This window comes from Armigeres subalbatus, chromosome 3, assembly GCF_024139115.2.
Source record: "Armigeres subalbatus isolate Guangzhou_Male chromosome 3, GZ_Asu_2, whole genome shotgun sequence".
Lineage (NCBI taxonomy): Eukaryota > Metazoa > Arthropoda > Insecta > Diptera > Culicidae > Armigeres > Armigeres subalbatus.
Window position 1 is genome coordinate 101719631 of NC_085141.1, and position 17699 is coordinate 101737329.

Consider the following 17699-nt stretch of genomic DNA (forward strand, 5'->3'; position numbering starts at 1 on the left):
GGCCAGGGGCCAGGGGCCGCACCAAAAAGATGTGCTCGCAGCAGCCCGGTGGTAGGTAGATGTAGGGAGTAGATTTGGTTCTATCTCGACCACTGGTGATACCGATCGTCATCAGTGCGCCGCGTTTAATTATAAATAATAAAATACAGCCCACTCTGAAGCAACAAATGGTTGTAGTTTGTACGAAGTGCGTCTATGAATTTATTCATTTGTGATCGTATCACATCGGTGGTTTCGCGCTTGATCCGAAAAGTTGATTCGCGGTTGCTTTCGCTGAAGTGCGAACCGGGAGTATCCCACAACATCCAAATATAATTCTGGGGATGTTGACCACCCGGAGAACAGTCCCAAGGCCCCGGAGGCATCAAGATCGGATGTCGTAATTCTTCGTGTCTTACAAAATGTTGAAGTTTGGTACCCGTATTGACATAGTTTGTAATATTTTAAAAATGGCCGATTTTGATTTCTCCGGAGGCTTCCCCAAAACTCGTTATAAGTACTGAAAAAGACCAAAAGTGTGTATCCAATAAACTCTGGTGAAGGAATGAATAAAATTCATTCAGCCGTTTTCAAAATATGTGGTTTCGAACACAGACCAAATCACTTTTATATATACAGAAGATAACATCGCGCTAAAGGGTGATACGGTCAAAATTTGGTCAAGGGAAAACGCGTGTAAATCGGTGAAATCGTTTATTTAAAAAATCAAATTATTTTTTTTTCAAGTTCAATTAGTATAAAATTCTGGAAAAATATTCAGTTAGGCTTCCGCTTTCCGAATCCGAATCCGAATTGCCGGGCCTTACGCTTGACCCCTGCTATCAGATTTTGTACAGCCACCTTGTCCACCTTCTTCGGCGCAGAAAGCCAGTTTGCCTTGAACTGCTGCTCGTCCTTAGCAGTTTTATTGGTCTTCTTTAGGTTCCGCTTGACAATAGCCCAGTATTTAACAATTGGGCGGAGCTCTGGCGTGTTGGGAGGGTTCTTGTCCTTGGGAACCACCTGCACGTTGTTGGCGGCATACCACTCCATAGCCTTTTTACCGTAATGGCAAGATGCCAAATCCGGCAAAAACAGTACGGAACAACCGTGTTTCTTCAGGAAAGGCAGCAGCAAACACTCTTCAAACACTCTTTCACGTAAATTTTTGGTTGACAGTCCCGGAAGCTATGAAAATGCTGCTTTTCAAGCCACAGGTACAGATGGCTTGCCAAACCAGATATTTCTTTGCGAACTTTGACAGTTTCATGTGCTTGAAAATATTTGCTACCTTTCCCCTTCCTTTTGCCGTATAAAACTCCTGTCCCGGAAGCTGCAACTTTTAGCGATTTTGCCAACTTTGCGTGCGAGTAGCTCGGATTTTCGCGATGCGCGAGCAAAATTTTGATACGCTGCTCTTCTTGCTTGGACTGCATTTTGACAACTGAAGAGTGAATTCCAAAATCAAAATAGGAGCAACATTCTACACAGACACACACACCTTCAAAATGAGGGGTGTTCAGATTTTTTAAATGCAAAATTGAAAGAAATACGTCAAGTTGATATTGGCCAAATTTTGATCGTATCACCCTTTAATAAAACACGAAAGTTCTCGATCAATCGATCGGGACTAGCTATTGTTATATACGTTTATAATTTAGGGAGTTCTTTTCCAATGAACTACACTCGATGACTTTACATCCATGATTGATTTTATTTAACCATTTTGACTTAAGCTAAACTCTTGTGACCTGGAGGTATTTGAAGTCATTATATATTTTGTAGCCAATCAGTGATCAATACATAGAACGACAAGGAGAGAGACATGATTAAAAGAGAATGCACATTGCAGCGTTAGCACGCTCATGTGGCATGGGAACAGCGCCGGTTGGAAACAGGCGTAGAACATTGACTTGGTAAATTGATCCTTTCGTTGGAAATTTATTATGCAGTACATCGACCATTATGGCACGGTCGATGACTGACGAGTTGAACAATTCTGACCCGGAGTGGTGCAATGAAGAAATATGGGACATGTAGAATTTTGACTCAGCAGGACGCAACAATTGCGATCTGCTTTAGTCGAACGAGAATCGATGACATCTGTGATGCAGATGCCACACCATCCTCCTATAGGAAAAATGATTGAATTGCATGATGTCATTTTTATTATTGACTTCAAGTACCTCTCACAATTTAAAGAGCTGTGAATTACGAAATGTTGAAGAGCACAATTTATTTGTTAATTTATTTATTTATTAATAGTTTATTCATCTAAGTTTACCCTTCCCGCTAGAGAAGAATGGTATTATATATTGAAATCATTCGTTACAAAATTTTAACTTTTTTTTTTTTTATTTGGAACTTTTTAAACCTATATTATATTGATAATATGCATTTTTAAGTTTATCATTATATGCATTTAATTTTTAATAATTCTATTTTTATGAACTGTTTGTTCTGCTTGGTTTACAATATTTCTTATTTTCACATTAGGGTGGTTTATATCAATAATCTCGAATGGTCCAGAATATACTGGATCCAATTTTCGTCTATTCTGCTGCTTCAACCAAACATGGTCTCCTATTGTTATACATATGGGTTTTGAAATTGTTTGCTGATTCTGAATTCTTGTACCTTTTTGCTTTTCTAACAGTGTTTTGCCTTACTGGACGCTAGTTTCATTTTATATCTCAATTCATACATATATGATTCGTGATTATATACTGGATCTACTTTTGTGACGTTCAAAAATTGGCTAGAATATTTGCTAATCTTCCAAAAACTAGTTCAAAAGGTGTGTAGGAATGATCGGTATGCGGTAAAGTGTTGTAGCAAAATGTGTAGTAGTTAAGCCAAGAATCCCAATCGTCTTTCTCATCGCTAGTAAAGTTTCTGAGGTATTCGTTGAGACAACGGTAGTTTCTTTCGAGGCTTCCTATTGTTTCTGGGTGATATGCTGTTGAAAACATTTGTTGAATTGATAATAATTTGCATACGTTGTCAAAAATTTCGTTCTTATATTCAGTTCCCAAATCTGATTTAATTGCTTTTGGGCAACCATATATTAGAATGCAATTTTCTACTAATGCTTTCGCTAATGTGTTCGCTTGTTTGTCAGGTATTGGGGTTGCAATCACGTATTTTGATAAAACGCACTGAACTGTTAGTGCATATCTATTTCCACTTTTAGATTTTGTTAAAGGACCAATAGTGTCTATTGAAATTAGATCGAAGCAATTGGTCGGTGTCGTAGTCTGTGTATAAGTTTCATTCGTATTCATTTGATGCTTATTTTGCTTACATTTCAAACATTGTTTGATATATGTGGATATGGTCTCTTTCATATTATACCAATAATGTTTTGGTCTCAATCTTTTGAGTAATCTATTTATACCACAGTGACCTCCCATAGGCGTGTCGTGGTTTTCAGCGATTATCTTCTGTATAGTGTCCTCATCATTTATGATCCGGGCTGGTTCATAAATTAGGATTTTCACATTTTCAAAATTTGGTTGCATATTACTTTAAATAATTGTCGAGGAATCAATGAAAATATGTTGTCAACGTTTTTTAGTGCTAGCAATTTTGTGTTTGTTTTGGCGGCCATTGTATTTATTGTCTGCAGACATTTTTGTAATTTAAATTTTCCTCTGTTATAGAATAATTGCTCTTGAGCGATAATTCTTTTCATGTTTTTCGTTAAAATTCGTAAATTTATAACGTTATCTTTTACTTCAAAAACAATCTTAGGTGTGTTGAATGCGTCTAGATTGTTAACCGATTCATAAGCTTTGAGGTGATCAGTCTCGTCAGCAGATAATTCAGTTTGTGTATCCTCATTAGTTGGATTTGTTTGTTGTCTCGTCATAGCTCTTGTTTGTATAGGTAGTATAGTTAAATTTTTCAGTTCCTCAGAGTCGAGCACTATACGGGATAAAAGCGTCGGCGCCAACATTCTTTTTTCCGTATATGTATTCAACATCAAACTTGTACTCTTCTAAGTCTAGTCTCATTCTGGTCAATTTTGAATTGGGGTTTTCATGGAAAATAGATAGACGAGAGGGCGGTGATCTGTTTTCACCAAAACCGTCTACCATATAAATATGGTCTGAAATAGTCGATCGCCCAGTGTATGGCAGTCAACTCTTGTTCGATAGTGGATTTATTGCTTTCGCCTTTTGTAAACGTTCTGCTTGCATAGGCTATTGGCAATTCGATATCACCATGTAATTGCGCTAATACGGCACCACATGCAATTTTGATGCGTCTGTGCTTAGAATAAATTTTTCCTTATAATTTGGGAATTTTAGAATTGTAGGTGATAACAATTTTCGCTTTAAACAGTTAAAAGATTCTTTACATTTTCGGTCCATTCAAATTTTATTCCTTTTCGCAGTAGCGAATTTAGAGGAGCTGCTATTTCTGAAAAGTATGGAATAAACCTTCTGTAATAATTACAGAAAGCAGTAAATCTTCTTACATCATCGGAATTTTTCGGTTCAGGGTAGTTGAGTATTGCTGAAAATTTAGATTTATCGGGTTGGATTCCTTCACTAGATATGTGATGACCTAGATAGGTTACGTCACTTCGGAAAAATATACACTTCATAGGATTCAACTTCAGGTTGAATTCTCGAAGTTTTTCAAAAACTTTTTCAAGATTGGATAAATGATGTTTTATGGAGCATCCAACAATAATAATATCATCAATGTAGAGGAAGGCGCTTTCTGGAGGAAGACCGCTCAGTGCTAGGGTCATCATCCTCTGGAAGCTGTTTGGTGAAATGTTTAGACCGAATGGTAATCTATTAAATTCAAAATGACCTTTCGAAGTGGAGAAGGCTGTATATTTTTTTGATGAGTCATCTAGTTCTATCTGGTGAAAACCAGACATTAAGTCTAGAGTTGTGAAATACCTCGCTCTACCTAATTGGTCGAGTATGTCATCGATCCTAGGGAGCGGAAATTTGTCAGCAATTATATTTTTATTAAGTCGTCTGTAGTCGACAACAAGTCTCCATTTTTTATTTATGCCATCGCTCGATTTTTTTGGGCACGAGCAGGATAGGCGAATTGAAAGGAGATGTTGACGGACGAATTGTGTTTTCTGTCAATAATTTGTCTATCTGTTTATCTATTTCTTCTCGGTGTACTTCCGGAATTCGGTAATTTTTGGTGTAGACTGGTGTTTTGTCGTTAAGTAGAATTTCTTGCTTATAAAAGTTATTGCATGTTAGACTATCCTGTTGAAGTGCAAAAATATCACAAAATTTTGTACATAACTGTGTTAAGCTTGTTTTAGCCTCATTTGGAACACCTTCTAAATCGAGTTCATTAAGTAAGTTTACTTGCCTGTTTTGTGGATTGACTTCATTAAATGTAAAAATGTCATAATTTTCAAGAGGTTCATAGCTTCTTTCAAACTTTTTACTTATTGTCGCTATTTCAGAGGTTGTGTTAATAATTTTTATGAGATGTTTTGTTGTGTTTACTATTGATTTTGCGCATAGAACACCTGGAAGAATTTCTGTAGAGTCCATGAAGTAGTTTCCATGGGGTTTTTCGGAATCAATGATTTTCAAAACCTCGCATCTCGGTGGGATTACAAAAAATCCATTCAGATTATCATGTATTGGAATCTCGATTTGGTTACCCGCAATAAATGCTGTAAGTAACCATGAGTCATAGTTTATATTACAGCGAAATTTTGTTAGGAAATCCCTACCTAAAATTCCGTCTGTGGGTATCGAACTCTCGGTCAATTAATTGAAACTTATGTTCAATGAAAATGTTATTAGAGCATATTAGATTAGTAGTTATTGTTCCAATGGTTTCTATTTTTTGTGAAGTAATACCTGTAACTGAGCATACTTCGTTAATATTTACTAGTTCAGATGGTTTAATTATATTGGATTTAAGTATAGATATGTCTGCTCCAGTATCTACCAGTAAAGTACATACCTGGTCAGACGCGTCTAATTGAATCTTAATAAAATTTGTACATGAAGTGTTTATATTGAAACATGTTAACGTCTCGTTAGATTGGCTAGTGCCACTTGTGTATTGTGCTGAGGCGCTTGTTGGTTTTGTTGGGGACCCCCAACACTCTGAGATTGGGGGTTCGGTTGGTTTTCCGGCTGGGCATAGAAAACACGCGAGTGCTGATGGTGATTTCCACCCCGAAAATTATTTCCACCGCGATTACTGTGGCTGTTTTGATACGCATATCTACCACGACCTCGCGTTTGGTAGTTGTTTTGGTAGCCATGATTTCTACCATTATACTGGCCTCCACCTCGAAGAATATTTCCTCGAGCGTTACGACCTCGGTATCCTCCTCTGAATTGGTTGCTCGATGGGGCTCTGTAATAAAGCACCGTATTTGATGGTGGTGTTTTATCGTTTTCAATTGCCTTTGCTACCGCCTCGGCAAAAGTGTCAAATTTCCCAGCTTTAACAATCAGCTGAGTCTCTTTACATTTGAGGCCATTGGCCAATGCATTTGTGCCTGCTCTAGTTGCTAAACGAGCCGCAGTGACGGGTGGAACTTTTTCTGCGATATATGCATTTTCTAATTGGAGAGTTAGTTTTTCAAGTTGGTCGGTGAACTTAGCCAGTTCACCGGATTGTTTCTCGCCTGCAATTTTAGCCAGAAGTAATTCTGGTGTTTGAGTCGTAGCACATTTCGAATTCAAAGCATCTATTATTTCTTGCAATTCCAAGGGATTTTCAGGTACAGCTGAGCGGGCCTTTCCTGATAGTTTAGATAAAATGACTTGAATCGCAGATGCTTTGTTAACGTCTGTAACCAGAGCCTGTAGCGCTTGAATCGCAGATACGACTCTGTTAAGTTTTTCATAACTACCATCGAACTCAGGAATGAGTGTCGAGGCAATTTTGATAATTTCTAAAATCGACGTCGTATCGTCTATTTCGTCGTCTGGGTCTGACTCTATTCCACTATTATCCTCACTTTCTACCGTTATTTCTACTCCTTTAGTTTCATCCAGGGATGGCTGTTTCATTCTTTGTAGGAAACCAAAGTTCAATATCGTTTTAATTTCCCGGTAACGCGTCACAAAAGTAGGATCGTTTTTAATTCTTCGGTTTCCAAAATATGTAATTTTAATTTATTTTTAAGAGATATTAAAGTATTAGCATATTTTCCACTACTCTCAACAGAAAACTTAGATTTCTTTTTGATATTTGTTATGTTTGACCGAATAGCGTCCTCTAGTTTCAAATATTTATTCATCACAAAATTTAAATCTTATCAAGATTGTTGGTGGACATACATCCCTTTTTAAAAGCTTTACGTTTTACGCGTTTATTATTCCACTTGTAAATGGCAAATAAAACCTGAGCGATATTAAATACAATAATGATCCATAATTTGAGGTTGTGATCGTCGTGGAATTCTGAATGCTGCTCTAATTGATTAATTATATTCACGTTGCTATCGCCTGACACTGCTGTTTTAGATTGGGGCTTTCCCATTGTGTTACGTTCAATTTCACTTGTTAAAAATTAAAGAGCACGCTTACCGGCATTTGGTTCGGTTGCACCTTCGTATCTGTTCCGTGTTGTGATGAAATTGAAAACGCTGCCTATTGTTGAAGTGCGGTTGCACTTTTTTCCGTCCCCGCTGCCGGCCTCAGGCAGGGGTCTCTGCTGCAGTTGATTAGTAGTTAATTTTTTTTTTCACTAACGAATTTCTTCAGTTGCTTCTCGTGACATTTATTTAATTGTCTTTTGCATTGGGAATGTTTGGCGACGAAAATAACTGTTGCTTGATCATCCAATATTTATTAACACTGGATTTCCCGCATTATGTACATTGTCTCGTACTAATTTTGAGTGCTGAGCACACTGTAATTTTCTATGCACTTTTGACGCACTGGGGATTCACTGTCACATGACAATTTTGAAAAATAAATGCACTGCTTTGTGTTTGTTTCTTTGAACCAATGTTTGTAAAATTACAACTTTTTATCACTTTTGCTAATGGCTCTTTTGCCACAGTCAGCCATGTAATATACGTTTATAATTTAGGAGTTCTTTTCCAATGAACTACACTCGATGACTTTACATCCATGATTGATTTTATTTAACCATTTTGACTTAAGCTAAACTCTTGTGACCTGGAGGTATTTGAAGTCATTATATATTTTGTAGCCAATCAGTGATCAATACATAGAACGACAAGGAGAGAGACATGATTAAAAGAGAATGCACATTGCAGCGTTAGCACGCTCATGTGGCATGGGAACAGCGCCGGTTGGAAACAGGCGTAGAACATTGACTTGGTAAATTGATCCTTTCGTTGGAAATTTATTATGCAGTACATCGACCATTATGGCACGGTCGATGACTGACGAGGGTTGAACAATTCTGACCCGGAGTGGTGCAATGAAGAAATATGGGACATGTAGAATTTTGACTCAGCAGGACGCAACAATTGCGATCTGCTTTAGTCGAACGAGAATCGATGACATCTGTGATGCAGATGCCACACTATGGCAGCTAATGCACGAACACGGATTTCCGGATAAACTGACACGGTTGATCAAAGCGACGATGGATTGGGTGATGTGCGTAGTTCGAGTTTCAGCGGCATTCTCGAGTACGGTACGTGAAGGAAACGAATGAACCACGAATTGCATGAGCTGCTGGGAGAATCATTCATCGCTCACACCGCGAAAATCGGACGACTGCGGTGAGCCGGGCACGTAGCCAGAATACCGGACAGTAACCCGGTTAAAATGGTTCTCGACAACGATCCGACGGGCACAAGAAGGCGAGGTGCGCAGCGGGCAAGGTGGATCGATCAGGTGGAAGATGACTTGCGGATCCTCCGTAGACTGCGTGGTTGGCGACGGTAGCCATGGACCGAGCCGAATGGAGAAGACTCTTATATACCGCACAGGCCACTTCGACCTTAGTCAGAATAAATAATAAATAAGATAACATCTTGGAAATCGAGAGATTCGAAATAATTTAAAAAATATCTCTTCATATTATTAAACACCACCTTCGTTAGAACAGCCTATCATGGTTCATGTATCCATTTCTCTTGCTTCAATCAGTGCTTATTACAATTACAAAGTCCTCATTCCAATAGATACGATACAGGAAGCATATCGTTCCGAATTAATTACTGCGCAAACATGGTTTGAGAAACGAGGATCCTGATAAATGAAAATCCTAAGCTGTGAATATGCAATCAATAGTAGCAATTCATTCCATAAAGTTGGTTCTATTCAATAATAACAAACCATGCCTGAAACACTTATCTCAACGAATGTGAATTCCAGCTATCTAATTCTGAACACAGTTTGTAAGATTATCATGTTGCTATAGTAGTTTAATTATTCATGGTGCTACCCTTCCAGTGAGTTTTCTTACAGTTCAACCGTATGCAATTTGTTATTTCCACGATGAAGAGCATGCTGATATTATTCACAATAAAGCATCAATGGTATTCCACGGAAATCGTAATAATCTAACTCTACTTCCCTTCGTTGAACAGGGATGTTCTGTTTTCATAGTTGACCTTCGATTGTCATTATCGTTTCTCAATCAATTTATTTTAGCTCACGATAATGCATTGTATAATAATCCAAGAAAAACTGTGATTTTCAACAATGTTAGATCATATGATCAGCTGGTCGAACTTCATCTTCAGCCGGCTATTCGAGAAATATTGGTTGTTGTTGGAATAATGATTAGTCTTGACATGGCTTCTATTTGGACTATTGATGCAGAAAATATCGTAAACACGGGGAAATATATCCATGAAAATGAATCGGTGGAAATTTATGATGCAATTTATCCCAACGTTATCTCTTTAATGAATGGAAAATCGTTCAAAATTGATACGTTCGAAACGATGCCAGTTATTAAATTAGTTCCGGAAAAAGATGGCAATGTTCTGTATGGAAACCAAAAGTTTGTTCTAGATGGATTGGACGGAATAATTGTAACTGGATTCTGTCGTAGATTCAACTGTACTTGGGAATTATTGCTAGGTATTTATTTTTTGATTAAAGCATTAACTAGATATGTAGGTCTAAGATTTTCCCGATTTCAATAGACCAAGAGTTGCAATATGGTCAGCTGTATCCGAATGGTTCTGGAGATGGAATGATTGGTGCTTTACTGGAGCGACGAGTGGACGTTGTTATTGGTGGAGTTAGTGTATGGCATCACTTGTTTTCCTATTTTAGTTTTACGACTACACTGCAAAGAGTTGGAGTCAATTGTTTAACCCCTCGACCTAGGTTTAAAATTAAACAATTTAATACTTTTTTCATGCATTTCATATCACCAGTTTATTACAGCTTTTTGCCGACGTGGAAAACACTGATCAATGCATTCTCTGATACCGTATGGATTGTATTGTTTGTATGCTTCGTGTGTAACTCACTTGTATTGTATTTGATCATGAAGCGCAAAGAACCATTCCGCGCTATCCAACAAGTGTTCGCTGCATTCGTTCTGCAAGGAACGACATTCGGGAATCACTCATTCTCAGAAGTTCTGTTCACATTTTCAATACTGCTGGCTACCGGCAATCTGGCTATTATTTACCTTGGCAAAGAGGCTAGCATGAGAAATTTTCCTCAGTTATCACGATCACTAGAAACCATAGATCAACTAGCGGAAAGTGGCTTACATTGGAACGCCCCGCATGAAGCCTGGAAATACTCGATATTGACGTCTGAGAATGTACGAATTCCAACAATCTATGAATATGTTTCATATACTTATGAATTTCATTTTTACAGCCTGCAATTAAAAAGCTTTTGATTACATTCAAAGCGCTCTCCCCATCATCCCTGGCCGAGAAAGCAAACGAAGGTAAGGAGAGCTTTGTATTTGTGAGGCTACGGTTTGGACACTACATGTTTGGAGACTGGTTCAATGAAGAAAACATTCAGTTCTATCGTCCCATGTCGGAAGATATATATTGGGAACATGAGACTATGTGGACTACCAAGACGTGGCCTTTTCTGGAGCCATTCAACGAGTACATAATGCTGTCGATAGAAGCCGGTTTGCCACAGTACGAAGAGTTGATTTCGGTGAACAAGTATTTGAGTAATAAGGTGCACACAGAGATTGAGCACTCTAGAGATCGGCTTCGAAAGCACCCCAGCACTTTGAGACTCACCGATGTGTATGGAATGTTAGTTTTACTCCTGGCTGGGTTGGGGATTTCTGGTGTGGTCTTTTTGTTTGAACTGATGTGGTTTAATATTCGTGAAGTACGCCCAAAAAGAGTAATCTATTTTAACAGATGAGCGATTCCAAGCAACAGCATCAAAATTTAAGAAAATTTTTAATTCATGATTTTCTATTGAGTTGAAACTTTGCACAGTTTTTCAATTTCATCTAAATCGTCATTTTTCGATATCAAATCTTCATATTGAGTCACGACTAACTTTTCAAAAGGGTGTATGTGAAAATGGTTCAAAAATATTTAAAAAGCTGCACAGCAAAAACGGAATATTCGATTGTTATGATTTTTCAGCAAAGTTAGACAACTAAATGGTGATTCTTAAGAAAATGTGTACAGTAAAAAAAAAAATTTTTGCCTTTAAAAATATCATTTTGTCACAAAACTCAAATATCTCAAAACCCTATCTTTTTCGAACGTATTTTTTTAGGAAAACGGTCCATTATATTAGCTATCTACCATAAAAATTTGGTGATGGTAAACTAATAAACAAAAAAGTTATGACATTTCAAACATTTCACAATTTTCACATATAGTAAACAAAAAAAATTTCCGTGTATTTTTTTTCAAGAATCGCAGTTTGATGCTGATTTTATTGTTAAGGGCCTTGCGTGAGTTAAACAAGTTGTTTGTATGATATTCCATATTTATGTATTCATCGATATTATGTATATTATATGTATAAATAAATAAAATGAATTAATATTATCCTAAGTATTAAATTAAATGTGGCAGTTACACAATGTTGTTATAGAAACTCTAAGAGTTTTGGGTTTGAATTTTGGTATGGGTTATGATATCATGAAAACAGTTTATTAATACTTATTTTTATTTATTTTATTCAAATTTTTAAAATATCGAACACTTTTGAATTATTATCAGCACAGTTTGAGTGTAGTTTTGCTTTAATTTTATTTTCCGACAATGGAATGAAACAGTGAAATTTTTGGGTTCCTTGGATCGTTTTCGCGTTATTAAATTGCTCGCTGAGCTCTGAAGCCTTTATTTCGTACTCTTCAGTAGTAGTAAAACAAAATGATAATTTGGTTAAATCTTTTTCTTTTCTACGATTTGCCCAATCAAAAAGTTCTTTCGCAGTTTTAATTGGATGCTCACGTTCTTTGGCTAAACTTGCTCTTGTGGCCATGCGCTTTATTGTTCCTCCAATAGCATCACAAGGACCTTTGCCATGTGATGTAGCAAAAAATGCCATTCTGCATCAATTCCGTACATTGATTTAAATTGACATAGGCTCGAAAAATTCTTACGATTTTTGTACTGCGACGCTGCTCCATCAGACATGAAATATATCTTTTTGACTTCTTTATGCTTATCAACGCGTAAAAAGTTAATCATTTTTTCAATGAACAAGTTTACGGATACTGAATCGTGTCTTAAATCTTCGGAAATTATAATAAAACTTAAGTGTTCAATTTGCGTACTTCCATTAAAATAAATAACGAATGGATGAATTGTAGCTTGTTGTACGTTCCAGTGATGGTACTGCACTTCATCTTGCAATACAAAGCTGTAATTTTCAGAAAAATCACAAATGACTAAAAATTCACCATTTTGTAATGTATTTTTCGTATTTTTTAAAAAGCTGGATTGTTCTGTTTTAATGAAATCGTGAGGGATTAAACTTTCTAATTTCAAGCAAAAATATGACACAAACTCATCTACAGGTTTTACAATAGTTTCTATGTCACACCTATCCGTGGTCACCCATTGCTCAAATGATAACTGATCAATATATTTTTCCTCAAACTCAGCGAATAAAGTATTTTCCAATGATGAAGAATCTGGACAATCCGAACAAGATCGTAGATAGCAATTTGATGTTGTATTTTCACACAAAAGACTACCAGTTAACATTTTAATATCCTTTGTTATATTGATTCTTTTCAAACTATGTAAAATTAGATTAATATTCTCATGGGTTGTGCACACACACACATTATGTGTTCCTGAATTGGAAAGAAGCTTACATTGCCTTGGCCGAAGGCTTGCAAATGAGGAAAAACCTATTTTAATATTATCGTGAATTTCCTTGAAGCGTGTGTACGCTTCTTTCAAAGTCGTCATCATTAATCGTTTTTGGATTGCTTGACGCTTTCCATCTTTTTTTTACTGATACATAATCTTTTTGACCAGGCATAGCTCGACTTACTTCATCATCTTCAAAATATTGAACTACTATTTCTTTTGTCTCATCTGTTAATGCAGTACTAGACCTAGTATTTTTGGTTGAAAGACAGTTATTCTTCAATTGTTTTGCCTCTTTTACTGTATTTCTATTGGTTTTGAACTCATCAATGGCATCCTGAATAGACCACGAACTTGGCAGCATCGATAAAATCAATAATTTTTCTTTCCTTGTCGTGGCTGCATTCGAGAACCTTTCCTTCATATTTATAATTACCTCATCGTAGTCTGTATTTTCCACATCATCAGGTCCTAATTTGAAGAGGTTTCTTCGTACAGCTTCGTTTATTTCACGGTATTTTTCTCCGGGTAATAAACGTAGTCCATCTTACTCCATTTAATCGGAGTCACTTTTATCCCAGCTATGCCCTCGTTAAAGCGTTCGATGTTGACCTTTTGGATACACTCATCTTCCGATTGATTTGTTGAAACAGATTTCGCTGATGGTACGGTGGCAGTTGCTGTCGTTTTCGAACTTCCTGCGCTCTGCTCAACCGATGATATACAGATTGCTCTTTTGTCAACGTTTAGACGGCAGGACGTGCAAATGCGTAAATTTGTATTCAATGTGGACATTGGAGCATAACCAGTCGCTTTCAGTTTATCTATGGTGCTTTCGGTGAGATTTCGTAACTCTTTTGAACACTTTTTTCCATCAAACGGCCTACAACAGTTGAGAAAGCGGCTACTCATGTTGTTCGTAATATTTCAATAAACAAAATCACTTTTACTGACTAGTTTGGTGTCATTTGCTTGACTGAAGAAAAAAATTACTATAAGATCTTTAACAACCTTAGTAGTAGTAATTTTTTTTCGTGAGCATTGTCATGGTATGTACCTATCATGCATTTGTTGTTGTTGAAGATACCCGTTTCCTCCCGATCATAAAGTCTATTCTCTAAGAGGTATATTTTTTGCAGGTAAACTATAGACGTACACGTGTATATAAGTCTTTTAGTTTGAAGCTATTGGCTTAAAATAACATTTCTGATATGTTTCTATCAACGTTATTATCAACAGGTTTCAACACTATTAAAAGAATTTTTCGCCAGTCACGTGCAATGAAAATTATGACACTATCAATACTTTTGATCACAACACTGGATCGTGTCTAAGTTTCTTATAGATGCTATGAATAATTAAATCAAAATATCATGAAAACAACTTGTTTAAATCACGTCCCTTAACAATAAAATCTGCATCAAACTGCAATTCTCGAAATAACTTACACAGAAAAAATTTTTTTTTACTAAATGTGAAAATTGTGAAATGTTTGAAATGTCATAACTTTTTTGTTTATTAGTTTACCATCACCAAATTTTTATGGTAGATAGCTAATATAATGGACCGTTTTCCCTAAAAAAAATACGTTCGAAAAAAGATAGGGTTTTGAGATATTTGAGTTTTTGTGACAAAAATGATATTTTTAAAGGCAAAAAAAATTTTTTTTTTACTGTGCACATTTTCTTAAGAATCACCATTTAGTTGTCTAACTTTGCTGAAAAAATCATAACAATCGAACATTCCGTTTTTGCTGTGCAGCTTTTTAAATATTTTTGAACCATTTTCACATACACCCTTTTGAAAAGTTAGTCGTGACTCAATATGAAGATTTGATATCGAAAAATGACGATTTAGATGAAATTGAAAAACTGTGCAGAGTTTCAAATATTTTCGAAATGGTCGCTCAGGATCGACTGACATGCCCCCGTGGAATGCCTCAGATCTTAGTGTTGATATGGTGAATGTTGAATGCAAACTATTAGCAATGGACATCTTTTTCGAAACGCTATGAAGTGCTACTGTAGTTAATAAATGAGCATAAATATGCAACATTTTTGACGAGCTGATTGAACGGTTGACGTAGAACAACGACATTAAATATAGGTTATGCAATTATAATTCATTCACCATTGTTTTCTTTCAAAGATACGCTTTATTTGACTGCTCTTATTATCCTCCCAGCAGAGAACAAAAAAAAACTCACACTTAAGGTGTCCGGGTCATATTGACCCGGATTTTACTTAACAACACCGCAATAACGACCTACAGATTTCCTTGGTTCTCCGAATCGTGCTGGAACTCAACAAATTCGTCTACCAAATCAACTACGCGAAGTGCAAGAACGACAACAACGCTGCTTATCCAGACAGGACCTCAGAGGCTATGCGTACGATTTATCATCCAGATATGCTCAAATAGCATGATCTAAGTTCACCAAATTGTCCTGAAGTTCAGACCAATTGACCTTTCCCGTCAAAAATTTGTATTCGCTCAATCGATTTTTTGGCTTATTTGAGGTCAACTTGCCTGTTGTTGGGAGGCATGGAGTGCGATCATCTCGTTTAATAAGTACAACAGTAAAACACATGTGGAGATTGGACAAATCAAGCATCCGAAAGATATTCAATTTGCAAAAAAGAGCTAACCGCGGTGGAGGTTGGTACTCGGATTCTGATGGCTTTTCCGCAAACGTGACCTTTAAGTGGTCTTGTTGTGTAGGGGTTATCACGCCTATCTAGAAAGTAGGAGGTTGAGGGTTCGAGTCCCTCCAAGACACGTGGATTCTTTTTCGCAAATTTCATATCAATTTGTCCATTTCGAAACATGTGCTGTGCATATGCACAGCCAAGATATTTAACAAGTTCTTTTTTGCTAAGAAAATTATTTTGAGCTTTTTAGTGGAAAGTCTTCACTCATAAGACGGGTTTGTACAATCCCATTGAATTCCACCACTTAATAAAGAGTTTTAAAAAAAACTGAAGACGGCCTTACTGTTGAGGTCGAAATTACAATTAATACAATTAAGTTGTGGAATTCAATGGGATTGTACAAACTCGTCTTATGACAAGGGAAAAAGTTCTGTTTTATTTTTCAGATTTCCATATCTCTCCATTCTCGGTGCACTCCACGCTCGCCAGGTCGTTCTGTACCTGGTCAGCACACCTCGCCCGCAGCGCTTCACGCCGTCTAGTACCTGCCGGGTCGGAAGTGAACAGCATCTTAGCAGGATTGCTGTCCTATCCGGCATTCTTGCAACATCCCGCCCATCGTACCCTTCCAGCTTTAGCAACCTTTTGGATACTGGGTTCGCCGTAGAGTTGGGCGAGCTCAGGGTTCATTCATACTGTTCTCTTGCACACCGCCAAAAATGGCCATCCGCACGCATCTCTCGAATACTCCGAGTGTTTGCAAGTCCGTAGAGAACCATCGTTCTGTTCATGATACATTTGGTGCAAGCGTGAATTTTATTTGACCGCAGTTTCTTCTGGCGCCCGTAGTAGGCTCGACTTCCACAGATGATGCGCCTTCAAATTTCACGACTAACATTATAGCAGCCGGGCACGGCAAACGCTGGGTAAAGCGTACCATTGGTACTTCGCGTACCTGAAGGAATAAAATAGACCCCATCTCGCGGTCCTTAACCTCTTATCCAGCAACTCCTATCCCTACCTCCCCGTGGTGCTGGCCAGGATACGAGCAACCTAAGAGAAGATCGGGTAACCAACCCCGGTGGGAACTATGGTCGTATGCTGACAGGGAAGGGGGGGTTTGCTCCTCTCCGGAGGTGCAAATCTTACTGAGCGCCTGTTCTCCATGTCAGGATCGGCTCACAACAGCGTCTGTTCTCCATGTTAGGGCGGCTGATCATCGTCCGAGTGCCAGCGAGGGACTCTAAGTGAAACTGTGCACCATGGTCCACCGGGAATAAAAAGGAATAGTCCTCCGGAAATTTAGGGGGGTTGGTGTCAGGTCCTGCAAGCCAGCCTTTAAAAAAACATAAGCAACGAACAATCTTCAAGAGAGTACAGACCGGAACCATCGGCGAAGACCACTGCGACGAAAAGGGACCAGCGATTGGAAACTCGGTTCGTGGAACTGCAAATCTCTCAACTTCATCGGGAACACACGCATACTCGCGGATGTGCTCAATGACCGTGGATTCGGCATCGTAGCGCTGCAGGAGGTTTGTTGGAAGGGATCAACGGTGCGAACGTTTAGAGATAATCGACGAAGAGTGCAGACAGATTCTGGAGGAGAAGGCCGCAGCGCGGGCGGTCGCGCTGCAGCAAGGTGCACGGCAGAACGTGGAACGTTATAGATGGAAGCGGAGACAGCAGACCCGCCTTTTTCAGGAGAAGAAACGCCGCATGGAAGAAGCGGAGTGCGATGAGATGGAACAGCTGTGCCGTTCTAAAGAAACACGCAAGTTCTATCAGAAGCTCAACGCATCCCGCAAAGGCTTCGTGCCGCGAGCCGAAATGTGCCGGGA

General features: G+C 37.9%; 1 protein-coding gene across 1 annotated transcript in view; it reads right to left on the reverse strand.

The window, feature by feature from the left end:
• The window catches only part of LOC134221839 (uncharacterized), a 72192-nt gene that overhangs the window by 31559 nt on the left and 22934 nt on the right, over positions 1–17699 (reverse strand). Inside the window, exons 5-6 of the mRNA XM_062701012.1 lie at positions 6087–6345; positions 807–1132 (exon numbers count right to left, since the gene is read on the reverse strand). Coding sequence (XP_062556996.1) covers positions 807–1132; positions 6087–6345 — 585 coding nt within the window. The remainder of the gene's footprint in view (positions 1–806; positions 1133–6086; positions 6346–17699) is intronic.